General features: G+C 28.3%; 4 protein-coding genes across 4 annotated transcripts; 2 read left to right on the top strand and 2 right to left on the bottom strand.

Moving 5' to 3' along the window:
* Window positions 1-3,397: 3,397 nt before the first annotated feature.
* On the top strand, window positions 3,398-6,322 carry PGO_093260 (3-oxo-5-alpha-steroid 4-dehydrogenase; the record flags this gene model as incomplete). The annotated part of the gene is made up of 10 exons (XM_028687914.1): window positions 3,398-3,500; window positions 3,702-3,743; window positions 4,078-4,158; window positions 4,326-4,455; window positions 4,649-4,771; window positions 5,178-5,286; window positions 5,468-5,525; window positions 5,760-5,876; window positions 6,036-6,129; window positions 6,289-6,322. The coding sequence occupies 10 exons, from the start codon at window positions 3,398-3,400 to the stop codon at window positions 6,320-6,322; spliced, it is 891 nt and encodes a 296-aa protein (XP_028543715.1).
* A 1,713-nt stretch (window positions 6,323-8,035) lies between these two features.
* On the bottom strand, window positions 8,036-8,506 carry PGO_093250 (hypothetical protein, conserved; the record flags this gene model as incomplete). Its single annotated transcript, XM_028687913.1, has 1 exon — window positions 8,036-8,506. One exon carries the CDS (start codon window positions 8,504-8,506, stop codon window positions 8,036-8,038), a length of 471 nt encoding a protein of 156 aa, XP_028543714.1.
* Window positions 8,507-9,695: 1,189 nt separating this feature from the next.
* Window positions 9,696-10,079, top strand: PGO_093240 (hypothetical protein; the record flags this gene model as incomplete). The annotated part of the gene is made up of 2 exons (XM_028687912.1): window positions 9,696-9,809; window positions 9,957-10,079. The coding sequence occupies 2 exons, from the start codon at window positions 9,696-9,698 to the stop codon at window positions 10,077-10,079; spliced, it is 237 nt and encodes a 78-aa protein (XP_028543713.1).
* Window positions 10,080-10,502: 423 nt separating this feature from the next.
* On the bottom strand, window positions 10,503-17,069 carry PGO_093230 (hypothetical protein, conserved; the record flags this gene model as incomplete). Its single annotated transcript, XM_028687911.1, has 5 exons — window positions 10,503-14,593; window positions 14,884-15,429; window positions 15,704-15,848; window positions 16,053-16,235; window positions 16,659-17,069. The coding sequence occupies 5 exons, from the start codon at window positions 17,067-17,069 to the stop codon at window positions 10,503-10,505; spliced, it is 5,376 nt and encodes a 1,791-aa protein (XP_028543712.1).
* Window positions 17,070-18,290: the final 1,221 nt, after the last annotated feature.

The following is an 18,290-nucleotide window of genomic DNA, read 5'->3' as shown; positions in this document are numbered from 1 at the left end:
TTATATTTATTCTGTTATGTTCTTGTTCATTTCCCTCTTTTACATTTTTTTTTTTTTTTTTTTTTTTTTACCTTCTTATTTTATTAAATAAATGGCCAAAAAAAAAATTGCGCGGGTTTATGAGGTGCATAAAGCATTTACTATGTAAGCCAAATTTCTTACGATCATCTAACTATGAAACAAATAATGTCATATAAGATTTTTTTTAAAAAAAAAAAAAAAAAAAAAAAAAAAAAAAAAAAACTTTCTGTTCAGGCAAATAATTGTTCTTTTTTGTGTAACACTTGTATGTTAATGTGTACGTAGAATATGTATGATTTTTTTATGTTTTACATATGCATATACATTTATACATATATTGTATATGCATAAGAATAGTACACTTATTCGTAGACACATACATAAGCATAGACATGTACAATCATATGTATGCTGCGTAAAGGAGACCTTCGAAAAAAAGACTCCAATTCTAAAGTTAAACCTGGAAAAAAAAGAAAAGAAAAAAAGTTACCTCTTGTGAAAATAATTACAATTCACCTTTATCCTTTTTTTGATTTAACGTACACTCACATAATTACGTAAATTATATATTACACTTTCAACATGAAACGACTTTACGTTTTATATGTACCTTTATAACAGCACTAGTAAGTATCCTTATGGAAGTGTAGAAATAATTTCCGTGTAAAATATTATTTCCATGTAAAATCTGTCGTTTTTGCATATTTAAAAATATGATGTCATCATAAGTTTGTGTTATCATAGTGAATCCTTTAAATTGCTTCGTATTAAATATACCCCAAATTTTATCATTTCCCTGCGAACGTCCCATTTTTTCGACTTTGCGCATGTTTATGCATTTTATAGGCGATTTCCTGTTTTCTCCTTATGAATTAAAATTTTGATTTTTCATGAACGAAATTAAGACAAAGGAAAGTTGCACAAAAGGGAGACATAAGAAGACATAAAAAAAAAAAGTGTGTATGTTTTTTTTTTTTTTTTTTTTTTTTTATTTTTGCGTTACATTATTTTTTATTTGAATGCCTACATGTGTAAGGACGAATGAGCACTCGTACAGGTATTCTGCACTTTTTCATCCACAAAATTTCCACATATTAATATGTCAAAATGTGCTATAATATAAAAAAAAAAAAAAAATGTAATGTTAAACAAATAAATAAATAATCCAATTTTACGAAAGAAAAATGTTGTATTTTTTTTTTTTTTTTTCCCCTTTCGTGCCTCATTAGCCATGTTAATACATTTGCATAATGCATTAAATGCATTTCCAATTCCATTCCCATGCAAATATAATGTCATGTATTAAGGTACAATAGCGATTTTACTAGAACAGGATTGTAATTGCTTAAAAGATATAAAGTAAATATTATATACTTCTTTAAATGAAGATTTTAAAATATTCACAAGAATATGAATTACACGTTTCAGCTTCTTGTTACCTTTTATTCATGTCCATTTGTCTTTCACCTTGCCGTAAATAAAAATCATCACGAATTTAAGTGGCAGGGAATAGGGAAAAAAAAAAAAAACATTATGCAAATGTATATTTTAAGAATGGAGATTATCTAAAGTGTTTTTTTTTTTTTTTTTTTTTTTTTTTTTTTAACTTTAATATATAAATTAATAGTGGTGTTAAAAATTACAATGAATGAGATGTTACCCATTTTTTACATTTGTAATATATATGAATGCCACCAATTTAATAAGCAAGGAAAAAATAAATATTTTCAAGAAATCGTCATCTTAAATTACAATTCAGGAAAGGTAATACAAGAATAAAAGGCAAACAAGAGCGGGTAGAAGACAAGTTGACCAACAGGTCAGAGGACTGGTTACCAAAATGAATACAAGGCAAATATAACTCTTTCTCTAAAATTATATAAAAGTTCTGAAACCCAAAATTTGTACTTCACGTTTGAGGAAGACATGAAATGATTCAGAATATGCCGAATCTTGATATATTTGTTTTTATACATGGTTGATCAAATAAGTTCCTTTTTTTTTTTTTTTTTTTCTTCTCTCCTACCCTCTCTTTTTTTTTTCTTTTTAATATGTGAAATTTATTGCTTGCGAGAGGCAGTGATTCGAATGTGTTACTTGTGTAATGCTACTTACCTTACCACTACTTGAGCAGTGCAATGGATCGCTAAATAAATGACTGTATTCCTTTATGCTTTTTCAAGAACTAACCTTCTTTTCCGTTCCCCATTTTATTATTATTTCCCAAAACGTGAAATATGTCATAACACAAAATTTGTGTACGCATGCAAATGTGAGATCTGATTTCTTATCCAAGGCTAAACATTACACAATTTTTTTTTTTTTTTTTTTTTCTGTTCAAATTAAAAAGTGCAATAAAGAAAAAAAAAAAATAAATAAATAAAATAATAAAATAAATCAAAGTAAAGCAAAACAAAGCAAAATAAAGCAAAACAAAGTTAAAATTAAAACTAAAAGAGGGCAAGAGGTTACCACAGTTAGTAAAGTAGTAGCATGAAACATAAATGTGTCACGAATGAATATTCATATATATGTACATAAATATGCATAACAATATGTCGTAAAAAGGATGCAATGACTAAGGTGTCATAAAAAATATTGATTATTGAAACATATAAGGTGATTAAATAAAGAACAAAAACAGAAAAAAAAAAAAAAATAAAATAAAAGAGCTTTAACATTTATCGTGTCAAAAACGGAAAAAAAAAAAAAATGCTATAACATTTGTTGACGTGAGAAAAGCACATATAACAAGGGTAAACTATTTGTGCTTGAAGCTTACAGCATTTTTTTTTACATTTTTTTTTTTTTCTCCAATGTATGTATAGTAAAAATATACACATAAGTAGCACATACTTGAAGACCACACATATAAGAGGCACACGCATAAGCGGTATAGTTATTAGAAAACACATATGAACTAGCATACACATGAATATATGAACAATCATATGCAAACATGTGTTCGTAAATGTGCATAAATAAATTCACTTTTGTTTGTGTAAGCTGTAAGTGAGCCATAAGCGCGCATACTATTGTGTATATCGTTTTTCAATTTTCCTGCAACACGGGGTTTTTTGGTTTTGATATACTTATATAAATACACATATGTATATTTGTGTGAAAAGTACTTAACAACAGATATTCAGCGATATGCACGGCGCCATGCACAACACGAAATTTAAAGAATCGGCACTTGTTTTATTCTGTTTGAAAGGATAATACCCGTGATGTGTGATAAATATATGAATAATAATCACAGAATTGTAATTAATAAAACTCAAATATAGAATATAACTTTAGTTACAACTGGTTTAAGAACAAACAAAAATTGACATAAAGAGGAAAAAAAAAAAAAAAAAAAAAAAAAAAAAAAATGAAAGTTATTTTGAAAAAGAGGAACGGGAAATTTATAGACTGCTTTGACTTAAGCCCATCAACCACCATTGACCAGTTCAAGGAAATATATTATAAGAAGTGTAAGAGAACCATAGAAGAAAATCATTACTTATTGATGAACACACATTCAAGTGTTATGTGTTTCTCATATAATACCGTGTTTGGTGCGCCACATATGGCACAGTACATGTTGCATGCCCGACACCAGCATAAATAGGGAGGAGAAAAAAAAAAAAAAAACAGTTCATATGAAAAACGTTTTTCCTCCGTTTTATTTTCAGATCATTACTACCCCGAGAGGCAGAAGTGGAATTTAGACAGTGGTATAATTTTTATGCACAAAAAAAAAAAAATATATATATATATATATATATATATGTATGCTTACATGCGGAGGGTGCAGGGAATATATATTATAAATGTTGAGAAATGGAAATGGGGTTATATGCCCCAAACAGGAACGTGAACATATGTGAACGTTATTTGTGAGTATTATTATATATACATATATATGTATACAATCGAGAACTCGGATGGAGAAAAAACTTGTCACTGAACTTTTTCTATGATCACAGAAAATGCACAATCGAAAATGTTATGGCGATACTACTATTCAAAAAGGTCTTACACTTTTATTTTATTTATTTTTTTTTATAGCGGCAGGGAAAACTCTAAAAAGTGGAACATTCAATGAAAATGGAATAAAAGATAGTGACATATTGATATTTAAGGATCTTGGTGGGCGCCTTCGACTATGTGCACATGTGGCCATTCAATGCACATTCATGCACTCACATATAGATTCTCGAGTGCTTATTGAAGTGTTTTCTCAAGTAGAGACATTTTAAACTAAACTCTTACAATGTCTCAATCTTTATTAGACATCCCACAATTCCCCTCTATAGGTGTACAGATATCATGGCGACTAGTTTACGTGATAGAATATCTGGGGCCAATTTTTATATTTCCTTTTTTTTATTTTTGTGACAAATATATTTATCCCCAAGCGAATAAAAATAAAAACATTATTCAAATGTAAGCTTGTGCACAAGATGTAGATTATACTTGTGTATATTTATACCTCCTGTTTTTTTTGGAAATACATGAAGGATATATTAATTCCTGTTCATCATCGAAAATTGATTACAAATTTGTATATTCCCCTTTCTTTTTCCCTTTCTTTCTTTTTTTTTTTTTTTTTTTTTTTGTTTACAAAAACTGAATGCAGCTTATCCCTATGGTTTTTGTTATTCCATTTTTTGAAAAGAGAATTTGAATCTATGTTTGTGCATCGATTTAGCAATGCCACTATGCCAATAACTAGGGTTCCTATAAATTGTGGCCACTACTGGTAAATTTCCCCCATTGCATGATAAGTTACACTACTTTGCAGTAAATGCAAGAGGTGTATCATTTTCCCCTGTTACCTTTGTAGCGCTCTACGATGCCCGTCCCTGTATATAATAAAATCATTTCCCCCTGTGCACATATATATATATGTATGTATATGTATGTATATATGTATGTATATGTATGTATATATGTATATATATGTATGTATATGTATGTATATATGTATATATATGTATGTATATGTATGTATATATGTATATGTATGTATATATGTATATGTATGTATATATGTATATGTATGTATATATGTATATGTATATATATGTATGTATATATATACATATATTTTACCCTTCATTTCGAATTCTCCCCCCCCCCTCCTCCTGGTACATTCTCCTTTTTAGGGTATTATGTGGCGTAAATATTGGCTATTACCTCTTTCACCCCTTGTATAAGCCACACTGTATAGAAACAAAACCAGCCATAGTCTATTCTATTTTTATTGTCTTATTAGTAAGATTTCGTTCACACGTGCAGAATATATAAGAAGATTTTTTTTTTTTTTTTTTTTGTTAACTTATATTATGTAGTTAAATGTGCTCTTAAATATGTCATAAGAAGCGGGAGTAAAAAAAAAAAAAAAAAATGTATGAACGTTCATAAATTTATACTTTTATATTTCCCCTTTATGTAGATTTTGGAATTTCTAAATTTAAAGTGCCACTTGATATTAAGAAATTTAAGACCAAGAGGTAAGACATTCAATTGTGTAATCATTTTAGAGATGTTTGTAACATGGAACCGTATGAATTTATGTATAATTGTGGGTTATTCCCTCATGTTCATATTATTTTCTTAGTAGACTTTTGAAATGAATACGTGTGTTTCTTATCCCTATGTACGTCTCATATTACATTACTTCTTTAATCACGACATAGTTACATAATCTCATGTTACTCCCCCACATACACACATCCCTTTTGAAGGTACCAAAAACAGAGGAATACCACACGGATATGGCTTCAGTTACATTTCATGTGCAAATTATTTTTATGAATCGTTAATATGGATCATATTTGCACTAATAATAAATACATTAACCGGTAAAGAAAAGGAAATTTTCATTTATAACAAGCAGAAATGTTCCATGTCTCAAAGTTAACAAATGAGTCTTAAACATGTACAACACTATATTGAATTGCTTCTGAGGCACATATTTTCATTTTTTATTTTTATTTTGAAATTTTTTTTTTTTTTTGCAGGCTATCTTTTCAGCATAGTTGCTACAACGCAGATGGCAATTTGGGCATTAAAAAAACATAATAATTACAAGAGAGAATTTCCTAATTATCCCAAGTAAAAAAATGCATATACAAAACTGTGTTGAAAATGCATACGTGAATTACTTGAATGAACATACCCTAAACGCATGTATGAAGCATACGTGTCTAAAAGATTGATAACCCATACAAGTGTTCCAATCTCCAGCTCATGCGCTATTTCCCCTTTTCATAGAAACAGAAAAGCAATATTTCCCTTCATCTTATGAAAATGCTGATACGTGAGCATCCAAACAGCGGAAGAAAAACTGTCTTTTTATTGTCATTACGTATTTATTTATTATTTTATTATATATATATATATATATATATATATATATATATATATGTATATGTATATGTATTTTTTTTATAATAATTTCTTTTTACCTTTTAAATAAAATACATCAAAGTCAATGGGTTTGCCAAATTATAAACCTGAAGAAAATGCAAAAGACATTGTGGAAAAGGCGAAATCAACAAATTTATAAATAACGTTTCACCTTTCTCCATAAGCTTAAATATGTATGCGTGTCTACATACTTGTTAATACACATATGTTAATTCTTGAATGAAGTGTTCTTCCCTCCCATTTTTTTTTTTTTTTTTTTTTTTATTAATCTTTAAACTTTTTTTTTTAAATTGGAGAAAAAAAATATATTATAAAAGTTGTAAAAATTGCAAAAACTGCAAAAACGGCAAAAACGGAAAAACGGAAAAACGGAAAAAGGGCAGAAATTGTAAAAATAAAATAATTTTTTTACGTATAATTTCCAAAAAATGGGAAAACATTTGAGATTCCTAAAGCGAGCATATACTTGCAGAATTAAAAGCAAATTTTTTAATGCAGCGGAGAAGGACCTTTGCTCTTATCGCTATTTGTGGAACGTGTTGTTATGTCTCATGATGGGAAAAGTGACAAGTGTAATATAGGTGTGCCCCAAACTGGTACGAAACATCAAAAAAAAAAAAAAAAAAAAAAAAGAAAGAGGGAATGTTTACACGTATATACATATACGTATAAAATATAACAAAACGAAAACTTTTTATTCTTCCAAAACATTTATGATGAAATGTCATTTTCTCCTATAAACTATTCCAATTTGGTTCAATATCAATAGGGGTAATAATGTAAGCACCGGTTTAAATTATTCTACATTGTGACTATATCAATGAAAATGAAAGCGATATAAAGGCGATAAAATTAGTATTGTTCTTTATGGCATTCTTAAATATCTTAATATCAAGTCTTCTATTCTATATTTCATGTTTTTGTGTTTTTATTCACCATTTCTTGTTTGCAATTAAAAGGTTCGTATTTTGCATTTTTTTATTTCTTTGAATTTGCTATAAGACTACATTTTTTTTTAAATTATATTGTTCATGTATTTTTTCCTATTATTTTACAGTTTTTTTTTTTTTTTTTTTTTTTTTTTTTACTACTTTCCCTGACCTTTTTTTCTTTTTTTTGGGGAGTAAAAGAGAGGGTTATTTTTCGGAAAAATGTTTATAAATACATGGTACTAGGTCTATGGATGAATTTGTTAAATAATTTTTATCTTGTCAGTCATAAAAATTTTATATAAATTTTTAAAAGATTAATTTGGATTACCTGTGTTACCATAAGACATATTAATTTTAATGTATAAATCTGTCTTGGCATATGATTCGGTTATTTTATTTTTTTTATTTTTTGCATTAAAATCGTTTGGTAACGTAGATTTCTAAACATCTCGTGACTGTCGTAAATGTGTATATCTATATATATATATCTATATATATCTATATCTATATATATATATATGTCTATTTATAAGAATCTCCATAATTTAGTACTGTTTCATGTTTTAACGGTTCTGTAGTTTATTCCATTTTGAGCGCCTTTCCGTGCATGCCTGTCCGATTTGGCCGCTTCTGTTCATTTGCTTTCAACATTTATTGGTCTACCCCCCAATTTTTTTAAACTTTTCATATATCTCATTGAGCATTAAATTTTTATAACCATGGATAATAACATTCGAAATTGATTTGCTTTTAATTGATACATTTGCATTACCATTAGTAAGAACAACAGGCATGCACGTGATAATATTTGACAAAGAAATATATACCTTTTTAAAAGTATATTTGTCACCAAATTGGTTATTTTTGATGACATTTGTTAATATAATTCCTTTCAATTTGTTATTGTTCGTGTATTTTTTTATTTCGATAATTAAGCCTCTTAGAACATCAAAATTATTCGTTGTGATCTCAACTATGTTATTTTCATTATATAAAAAAAGAAAATATATAAAGCTATAGTTGCTTCTGTTGTATATCTTCTTGCTAATGTTTTTTTTTCTTTTTCTTATTAACCTCTCCTTTTCCTTTCTTTCAAGCTTAACAATTAAATCAGGAATTTTCTCGTTCATAATTTTTATAGCCTTTCAATAACTGGAAACTCTAAACGGGAAAAGTATATAATTATAGTCTCACTCATGTACGAGAAAAGGGATGGTGGTGGCCCAATTCTCGCCCACTGCAACAGAATGTTTGGAATGTATACTTGTATTTAAATATATATGTAGGATTCTCCTCATGTAGAAGTGTGTATATAAAGATTCTCACGTATCGCAAGAATTGTTCCATGAACATTTTCTAATTCCTTGCAATTCGTCAATATTATAAAAAAAAAATAAATAAAAGAAAAGAACATAAAATAAAATAACACAAAATAAAATAAAAATGTCCTTATTCTAAAAAATAATGTAAAAATGCACAGTCCCTAGCTACCTGCTTCTTCCCCTCCATGATCATCCTTTTATTTCCTGTTTTTCGATCCGCAAATATTTTGTCAGGCATTTTGCGCCTACGTGTGCATAATTATATTTTATTTTTTTTTTTATTACTTCATAATTTTATCACATCATTTTATCCATAACTTTATGACATAATTTTATCACGTAATTTTATGACATAATTTTATCACGTAATTTTATCACGTAATTTTATGACATAATTTTATCACGTAATTTTATCACGTAATTTTATGACATAATTTTATCACGTAATTTTATCACGTAATTTTATGACATAATTTTATCACGTAATTTTATGACATAATTTTATCACATCATTTTATCACATCATTTATTTTGTCGCTTCATTGTTTTATTTTATTTTATTTTATTTTTTTTTTGCTATTAATATATTTTGGCTAGCACGTTCTGCCGCAAATATGTAAAACACGCATCCCTGCATTGTTATTTTTATTTTTTCCCACATACTTTGCGTTCAACTTCGGACATATGCTTTACCCAAACGTATGTATGTATGTATGAAAGCACAGGAACCTTTTGCATAATCACGGGACATGCCTACCTCGATTTTCCAATTCTCCTTCTTAACCGATCGAACGTTACATATCTTCATGTTTACCATACGAGGAGAAGAATCTTACAAGATTGCAAAAAACAGTTTCCAAACTATACATCTTAAAGGATGTACAAAAATATGAGAAGCATAAGAGGCCACGTGAAAAGGTAAAAAAGGAAGAAAGCAAAATATAAAAAAGTGGATGAAAAAAAAGTGAAAAAAAAAGTGAAGCTAAAAAAAAAAAAAATGGTGCAAAACTTAAAAGTTAAAGTGAAGAAAAATAAAATAACAGAAAGGAAAAACAAGTCAAAGAAGGCCAAAAAATGTAAGGACAAAATAGATGTCAAAAGTTTGAGAAAGGTTAGTATATACAGCATGATCTGCTACGCAACGAGTTCTTCAGTTCATGCGGCTCTTATCCATTTATACATAAATGTTCGTATAAATTGTGTGCGTATCATTCCATCATTTCATCATCTCATCATTTCATCATCCCCTCTTTCACAGAAAAGCAAATTAGTTAAAATTGACAAAATTGAGGAAATGGCCAAAAAATTATGCGCCTCTACAAGTAACAATCTAAAGTTTTTGAACACAAATGAGGTCAAGAAAAAAAGTAAACCCGTCTAATCTGGAAATGAAAAACACGTGTCTGAACGAGTAACATATGTAGATTAATATACCCCCACCCTCATTGAAGAAAAGTTTGGAGATGATCCTTTATTTTTTTTTTTTTATGCAGTGCATATAACTACGGAGAAAAGTTCTTTCACATATTTCCTCGTACTCCTGGCATGCATGTGTCAAAAGAAAAAGATTGGCCAACTTTTATGTCTCTGGGAAATATTATATTTCCATTTTTGTTAAAGTGGCTCCAAATTATGCGGCATAAATTTCACCTTTTTTTTTTTTTTTTTTTTGCTAAACTTTGCACTTATTTATTTTTCGACTTTTTTATAGTACCCCCTTTTAAGTACCCCCCTTTTAAGTGCCCCCTTTTAAGTGCCCCCTTTTAAGTACCCCCTTTTAAGTACCCCCTTTTAAGCACCCCTCTTAAGCACCCCTTTTAACTTTTTTCCTTTTGTTGGAAGACACGCCAACGTTGTCGTGAATCCCGTGCAACACATTGTGAACCTCGTCATAATCATTTGCACTGTCGTTGTACTGGTTATCCATGGCACTTATTCTGTCTATCTCTTTCTGATGTTCCCTTGCGATGTCCTGCTGTATTACCTGATTTTGAGATAATTCTAAAAAGTTAACATTGATGTTTACAATTTCTGTATTTGGTTTAAATGGATCATCTTGATCTGTATTCACCTGAATTAAATCCACGTAGACAAAATTTTGTAAATCGTTGAGAAGTTCATTTTTGGTGTGTATTTCTGGGATAAGATCGTCAAGTGAATCCTTATAATCTAGACATAAATAAATGATAAGATTATTCATGTACTTGTAAAAAAAAGATTTTGCTTTTAGCATGATTGCTCTTAGGGATAATAAAATTGGGAGAGTGTTTTTTTTTAGAATATTTTTCATAAGATCATTAAGAACTTTTACACTATTTTCTACATTTCTAATTTTAATAATTTTATTTTTTTCTTCCAATTTAGAGAAATCTTTTTTAATTTTAATCTTCATTAATTTAGATGATAAGATATTTAGAACATCTTGCAAAACAGATCCTTCATTATCTTCATCATTTAATGGAATTACATTTCGTTTATTTCCTCTTTTCTCATTCACATTCTCGTCCGAAAAATAAAAGTTATCATAATTATAAACATACTGAATTAGGTATTCATTAATTAGTTTCTGTTGTAATGAAAACTTTTCATTATTATTAAGATTTTCCAACAAAATGTGATAAATTGTATATCTGTCTTTTTTATTTTTTATTTCATAGTTATTACCAATGTTAGCTAAATGTTTGCAAAGTTTGAAATTGTAAAAATTATTCAAAACGAATATAAATTCTATAATATAATTTATCAAATTTGTTTTATTATATATTAAAAGTATGTGCTTAAAAACAGATAGAGATTGTTTTCGAATCGTTTCATTTTTGTCTCCAAGTAGGTACAAGAAAGCAAAAAAAAAATGGTTACTAAATTTTACATAATCTTCTGATATTAATTTAGATATCATATAAAATGACAAATATCTAATAAAAGAATTATCATGTTTAAAAAACCGTAAAAGAATGAATACAAATTTGTTACACGAACTACCAAAATTTATAATCATGTAATATGTCAGTATAATTAAATTGTTTAGTATATTCATAGAGGTCTTGCTATTTTTTAACTCTCTTTCTATATTTAAAAAGAGATCGTTTCGAATGTTTACTCCCGTGTTTATTAACAAAACGCTTTGTGTTAAATAGATGCAGTTCCTTACCATAACGATGTTGCTATCATGATGGTTAAAAATATTGTTCTCACAATTTTTATTGTTCTCACAATTTTTATTGTTCTCACAATTTTTATTGTTCTCACAATTTTTATTGTTATCACTATTTTTATTGTTCTCACAATTTTTATTGTTATCACTATTTTTATTTTTATCACTATTATTATTCTTACTATTATTATCACTAACACCATCATCACCAACACCATCATCTTCATTATCGACACCATTTATTCCATGACTGTGAATTTTTTTTAGTTTTTGGCTAGCTGTTATCAGAAACGGCATCATGTCGGCCTTCTTGAAATACTTTATTAAAAACATAAATGTGACTAAGATGTTACAAAAAACCATATCGTGAGGAATGGATTCTATTATTTCAAAAAAGAAACATATTTTGTATTTTAATTTATCAATAAATTCTTTCACATCCTCCTCCTTCTTCTTCTTCTTAATTAAGATATTTAAAATTATATATATTAAGCACAAAGGACATTTGAAATGTAAAATTGAGTATTCCATTCTTTTCATCAAATCCTCATTCAGCTCATCAATGCTATCCAATAAATTATAAACGATAGTAAATAGTTTCATCATGATATTCTTTAAAATTCCCTTACTGCATGTGTTCATTTCTTCTAACATGTCTTCTTTCGACAAGATGTTATCATTGAATTCGTCTTTTAATGGATATCCATGTGTGTCTGTTTTGGAATTTTCCTTACTTTTCTCATCTTCTTCACATTCACATTGATCTACTGTTTCTCCTTTACCATTTTCAAACCCGTTGCCTCGCATTACCTCATCAGCATTGTACATGTCACCTGTACTCATGAGATATATTCTGTAACATCTACTCAAGAGGAATAGAACATTTTCAATGTCTATGTATTTTTGATATTCTCTGGATAATTCTATAACAAAATCAAGAATAAAGATATTCCACATTTTTATTGAAAAATAACGCAAATTATACATAAAAGAATTTAAAAGGCAGATAAAATCTTCGAGGGTATTATTCTTCTTTCTCTTTAATAAAAAAATGATGAGATGAAAATTTTGTAAATCATACTTTGTCATGGTTTTTAAAATGGTTAGAAAATAATTATTTATATCATTTTCAAAGTACGTCTTCCAAGTATCAATTAAAAGTAACACCCCTTCATTATTTTTGTCGCATTCTTCTCTATCCCCTTTTTCGTTTGTGACATCCTTCACTATGTCTGCATTGGTAGATGTTGATAATGCAATCTTGTCAATAGTTTCGTCTGAATAATCACAATAATCTTCATCTCCATCATCATCACCACCATCATTATTCGCATTACCATAACGATCATCATCGTAAATCTTTTTTCCATTTTTCACGCGTGCCCCTCTTCCTCCTCCTCCTACTCCTCTACTTGGGGGTTCTGAACTTACCTGTTTATTTGCCTTAAAATATGTCAGCTTATTTTTGTCTAAAACTTGTTTTATTTTATTTTCACTTAGATTAAAAAGTGAACATTGAAATGCTGGTTTTAAAAACGTGTTTAAAAAAATTGAAATTGTTTCATCTTTTATTGTTTCTTCTATATCTGTTATAGCCCCAAAAATGATGGCTATCCACATCTTGGTGATATACACATCCTCACTTTTAATAATAAAAAAATTATTGACAGTTAATAAAACCTGTCTTCTCACAGAAGACATTGCATCTAGAGATAAAGAATACATATAATTCGAAATAAAAACCAAGAATATTTTATAATTTAATTTTTTCCCTACTAATGTTTCAAATATAGCCTCTATATATTGTATGGTTAATTTTCTGATGTTACTTCTATGACTAAATATATTTGCTGATATAATTTTATGCATGTTTATTTTTTCCTTTGTCTTATTAAATATAAATTTATAAATAAGTGAATTACTATGGTATTTCCTATTAGTCATTATGACTAAAATAGAAATTGCCTTTGCCTTTACAACCATGTTAGGATCTTCTAATCTTTCTAAAAATAATTCAAATAATTTCTGAAAAATTGATTCATTTCTATTAGTTTTTTTTTTCTTAATCAAGGCTAAGAACAAATCCAGTGTAGTATTCCTTATTTGATATTTTTCGCAATTCATATATTTTATCAAAATATTTAAATATCTAACCATTGCTGATTCGTATGTAATGGAGTATGTTTTGTGATCCACTACTAAAACTGTCTTTCTTTTATTCTTTATTCGGTTCGTCAGACTTCCTCTATTTACTTTATTATAACCTTTTCTCTCACTTTCTTTCAATTCTTTTCCTTTTTCTTTAGCTTCTCCGGCATCTAGCACTTCTTTACGCATCTTCCCATCAAGTTCTCCACCACTCCCATCGCTTCCATCAGCTCCATCTCTTCCATCTTCTCCACCCCTTTCAGCACATTCGTGCTCCTGATCCGATTCAGAATATACGGAGGAACTATACTCATCTGAGAGAGTAAAGCTTGCATTAGAATCGATTCTCTTCTTGCTAATTTTATGCACTTTTAAATAATTTTTATCCAAATCATTCATGTCTTTTTTCTTGCTGTCACCCCCCTTTAGAAAGAGCTTAAATTCGTCGCACATTATTTTCATTATGTTATATTTATTTTCTATTTTTCTACATAACTTGACTAATACTATTATTAAATCAATGAATATATTCTTTTCATATCTATCATGGTTGTTAATTATCAATATCTCAATGAAAGAGAACACGGGATTGCCTGCAGTTGCAAAAATAAAATAAAATAGAATAGAACAAAATAAAATAGAATAAAATGGAATAACATAAATGGAGAGAGAATGGGAGGGAAGGAATAATTTTCGTTTAAAATGGAAAAATGTGTCATAATCGGAATTTTTTTTGTTAAACAAATTTTGCAAAGTGTCTTATCCGAATAATGAGAATATGCCCAATTGGGCAGTTGTTCTAATATCTCAAATGAAAACATATTTTGTGTATGCACATATCAAGTGTACATATATTAAGGAGATTTATTTTTCCTCTTCTTACATGCATTTGCCACAACTTGATATTCTACATTTTTAACTTCCATACTGTCGTTCAACCTTTCATTGCGAGACAAGTAATCATGCTTGAGTTGATCATTAAATAAAACTTCTGGTATAATAATTCGGATACAGTTATTTAAAATATTCGTAAAAAATAAAATAATTAAATTGTTCATATTATTTATTTCTTCGATGCAATATGTGCTTTCTTCATTTTTTGTATCTTTTAGGAGTAATAAAATTTTAGCAAAAATTAAATTCACAATTTTGACAAAAATGTTAACATGCGGCCCGATATCGTATAATTCTACATTAATATTATAAGTCAGCCTCAAATCATAACATTTTTTTACAATTTTTATTAGGTAATTAATACATAGTATATGAATTGAATGAATTAGTGGCTTTTTTACCAATTCAATAAAAAATTTAATCAATTCAAAAATACAATTCTTGTCATTTATGTCAACCAGGTTGCTTACATCTAGGTACTCAACGCTTTCATGTAGAATCATCAATATGGTTTTTAAAGCCATCGATTCGTTTTCTTCAAGCAAGGGGGAAAATATATGCTAACATGTATATATATCTATGCACACATGTGTGCGTACAGAATGGAGCACAGACACAGATCAGGCATATACATTGTGATGTATGCAAAGGGTAAATGAAACACACGTATGCATTGTATGCATAGTTCGTGTACAAGTCTCATAGGATATTCTCAGACCATATATATTTGTGTCTGTATCTAATAGTCACTTCTCATAGGTAATTTTGTTTTTTTTCTCCCTTTTTTTTATGCTTAAAATAGATCATACCTTTTAATGTGCACTCGTCCTGCACTTTTTTCAGCTTCGCTATTTCTTTATCATTGAAATAAAAGGAACAATTCAGGAATCTCTTCAGAATTCCTTTTAGTGTAAACAGTCGAAAGTGTAACCGTCTTTTGTCATTTTGCATCCACTGTATCATGTATATGTGTATACGTGTGTATATGTATATGTATATATTTGTGTGCGTGGGGGGTTCACATGGAATGTGAGACAAAGAGAAAAACACAACTGTACTAATAGTCGTATCGGTAGTGTTCATATAACTACCTTACAATATTAAACAACATATCAGGTTTACATACATCTGTCTATGTCTATCCATATATTGATATACCTGGCATAAATTAAGATGAATCAAGGAAGAAAAACTGGAGTATTCGTCATTTTTGTAAATTATATAAGTCAGAAGGAGGTTCAGACTAAACCAATAAGACACGTTCATATTATCGCCATCTTCATTGTTATTTTCGCTTTTTCCTCGATCCTTAACTAGCCATTCCATAATTCTTTTTCGCAGCTTCGATCGGAATGATATAAAACAAAATGAAGCGACATGATTTGTAGTGAAATAAAATGTAATGGTGCAATTATATGCAAACTACAAATCGTTGCTGCAATTTGGAGAATAGGCACAAAAATTAATTCTCATAATTACTACAGTGAAGCGAAATATATCTCAGAACTAGTGAATTCTTTGGGTGTGGATTTATAATTGTAAATTGCAATACACGTAAATACCCATTCTTGCATACAATAAAAGTAAAGTTCATAACTGGGAATCTAATGTAATTTTAAAGTTTACTCTTAGTTAAAACTAGAACATATTGCCTTAAAAATATGTACACATATTTTTAAAAGCTATTCAGGTATCACTACATGCTTGTGTAAATTTCCTTTTTTTTTTTTTTTTTTTTTTTTTTTTTTTCTCTTCATTTTTAACTGTTTCGTTGTAAATTGGGTAAAAGGATAAATCACTTAGATTCTTCAGCACGTCTATATTGGACGAATTAATTATACTATCCAACTCTGGGAGAAGAAAATCGATTTTATTTTTTTCATAATAAATAAAAGAAACATAGTGTTCCATTAACACATTTGACACGTTTAGAGAAATAATACTTGTCTTTATCTTTCTATACATGTTTTCAATATTATCAACTTTTTCAAATTTTCGTTTATTTTCGTTAAAAAATTTCATGAACACATTGTTATGAACGTTCAGGCAATTATGAAACATTTCATTTGTACATTTCGGTTCCACTTTACTTTTCTTTTTCTTTTTTTCATTCGTTTCGTTCTCATCTTTGTTCATGTTGTTATCTTTTATTTTCCTTTTGTTGCCTTTTTCCATTTTATTCACGTATGTATGAGCATGTGAATGTACATATATATGTGTGTCTATATAAATGTTGTCAAATTCAAATTGTTTTTAATCCTCCTGATGAACAAGAAGCCCAGAAAAACCTGCTTCACAGAAGGTCAAAATTGATCATGATATATATATATATTTTTTTATAGCGTTCAAAATTGGGAAAATTACTTTTTCCTTCCATTCTATACTTTTTATTTTTATTAAAACTACTAATTATTTTCTATAAATGGACAAAAAATGTGACTTAATATATTTCTACTTTTACAAGAGCTTGTCCTTTTGAATAGCATAAAAAAAAATATAAAAAAAAAAAAAAAAAAAAAAAAAAAACAGTCCTCATTCAAACTGTGTGCAGACAAGATAGGGCCTATTTTTTTTTTTTTTTTTTTTTTTTCCTTTTTTCTTTATTTCTCCTTATTGGTTTTTCATTTTTCTACATATTTGTTATATCGTTTATCCGTTCTTAAGTCAGTTCATTTTTTTTTTTTTTTTTTACACATATTTCAACATAAGTTATTTAATTTAAATACACATGCTTTCGCGTATCTATGTAAATATTAATGCAAGCGCCTTTTATTTTTTGCTTTTCGCCTTTGCCTTGTGCTGTCTTTGCGCACGTGAATTTTTTATGACAAATTTATTACCTTATATATTGGATTATTTATTGCCTCATTTATTGCCTCATTTATTGCCTCATTTATTGCCTCATTTATTGCCTCATTTGTTGCCACATTTATTGCCACATTTATTGCCACATTTATTTCCTCACTTATCTGCCTTGCTGATTGCGCCCCCCCCCCTCTCCTTTGCATGTCCCTTTTATCAATTTTTGGTTTCCATTCTTGGCTTATTTTTGTTTTTAATCACGACAAGGTCTTCGATATTTTTTTACGAGAAGAGAAAAAGTGCAAATCATTTTTTTAACTGCGTCACAAACGGTTATATTTTAAAATACTACTAGCAACAATGATCTATCGTGATTCTTTCCTTTATTTTATGATCAGTAAAAACTACACGTCAATAGTACTCAGCACGAAAAACAGTTTTTTTTTTTTTTTTTTTTTTTTTTTTTTTTTTTTTTTATTCCGCCCTTATTAACACAAAACTACTACGCAATACTTTAGCTTTAAATGTGTAACTCGATAGAGAGATGTTTATACTGAGTGCAGTTAATTTTTGGAGTGAAAAAAATAAAAATAA

This window comes from Plasmodium gonderi (assembly GCF_002157705.1).
Source record: "Plasmodium gonderi DNA, contig: Chr09, whole genome shotgun sequence".
NCBI classification, from domain to species: domain Eukaryota; phylum Apicomplexa; class Aconoidasida; order Haemosporida; family Plasmodiidae; genus Plasmodium; species Plasmodium gonderi.
The sequence above is the reverse complement of the archived record's forward strand: the minus strand, read 5'-3'. Positions and strand labels throughout refer to the sequence as shown.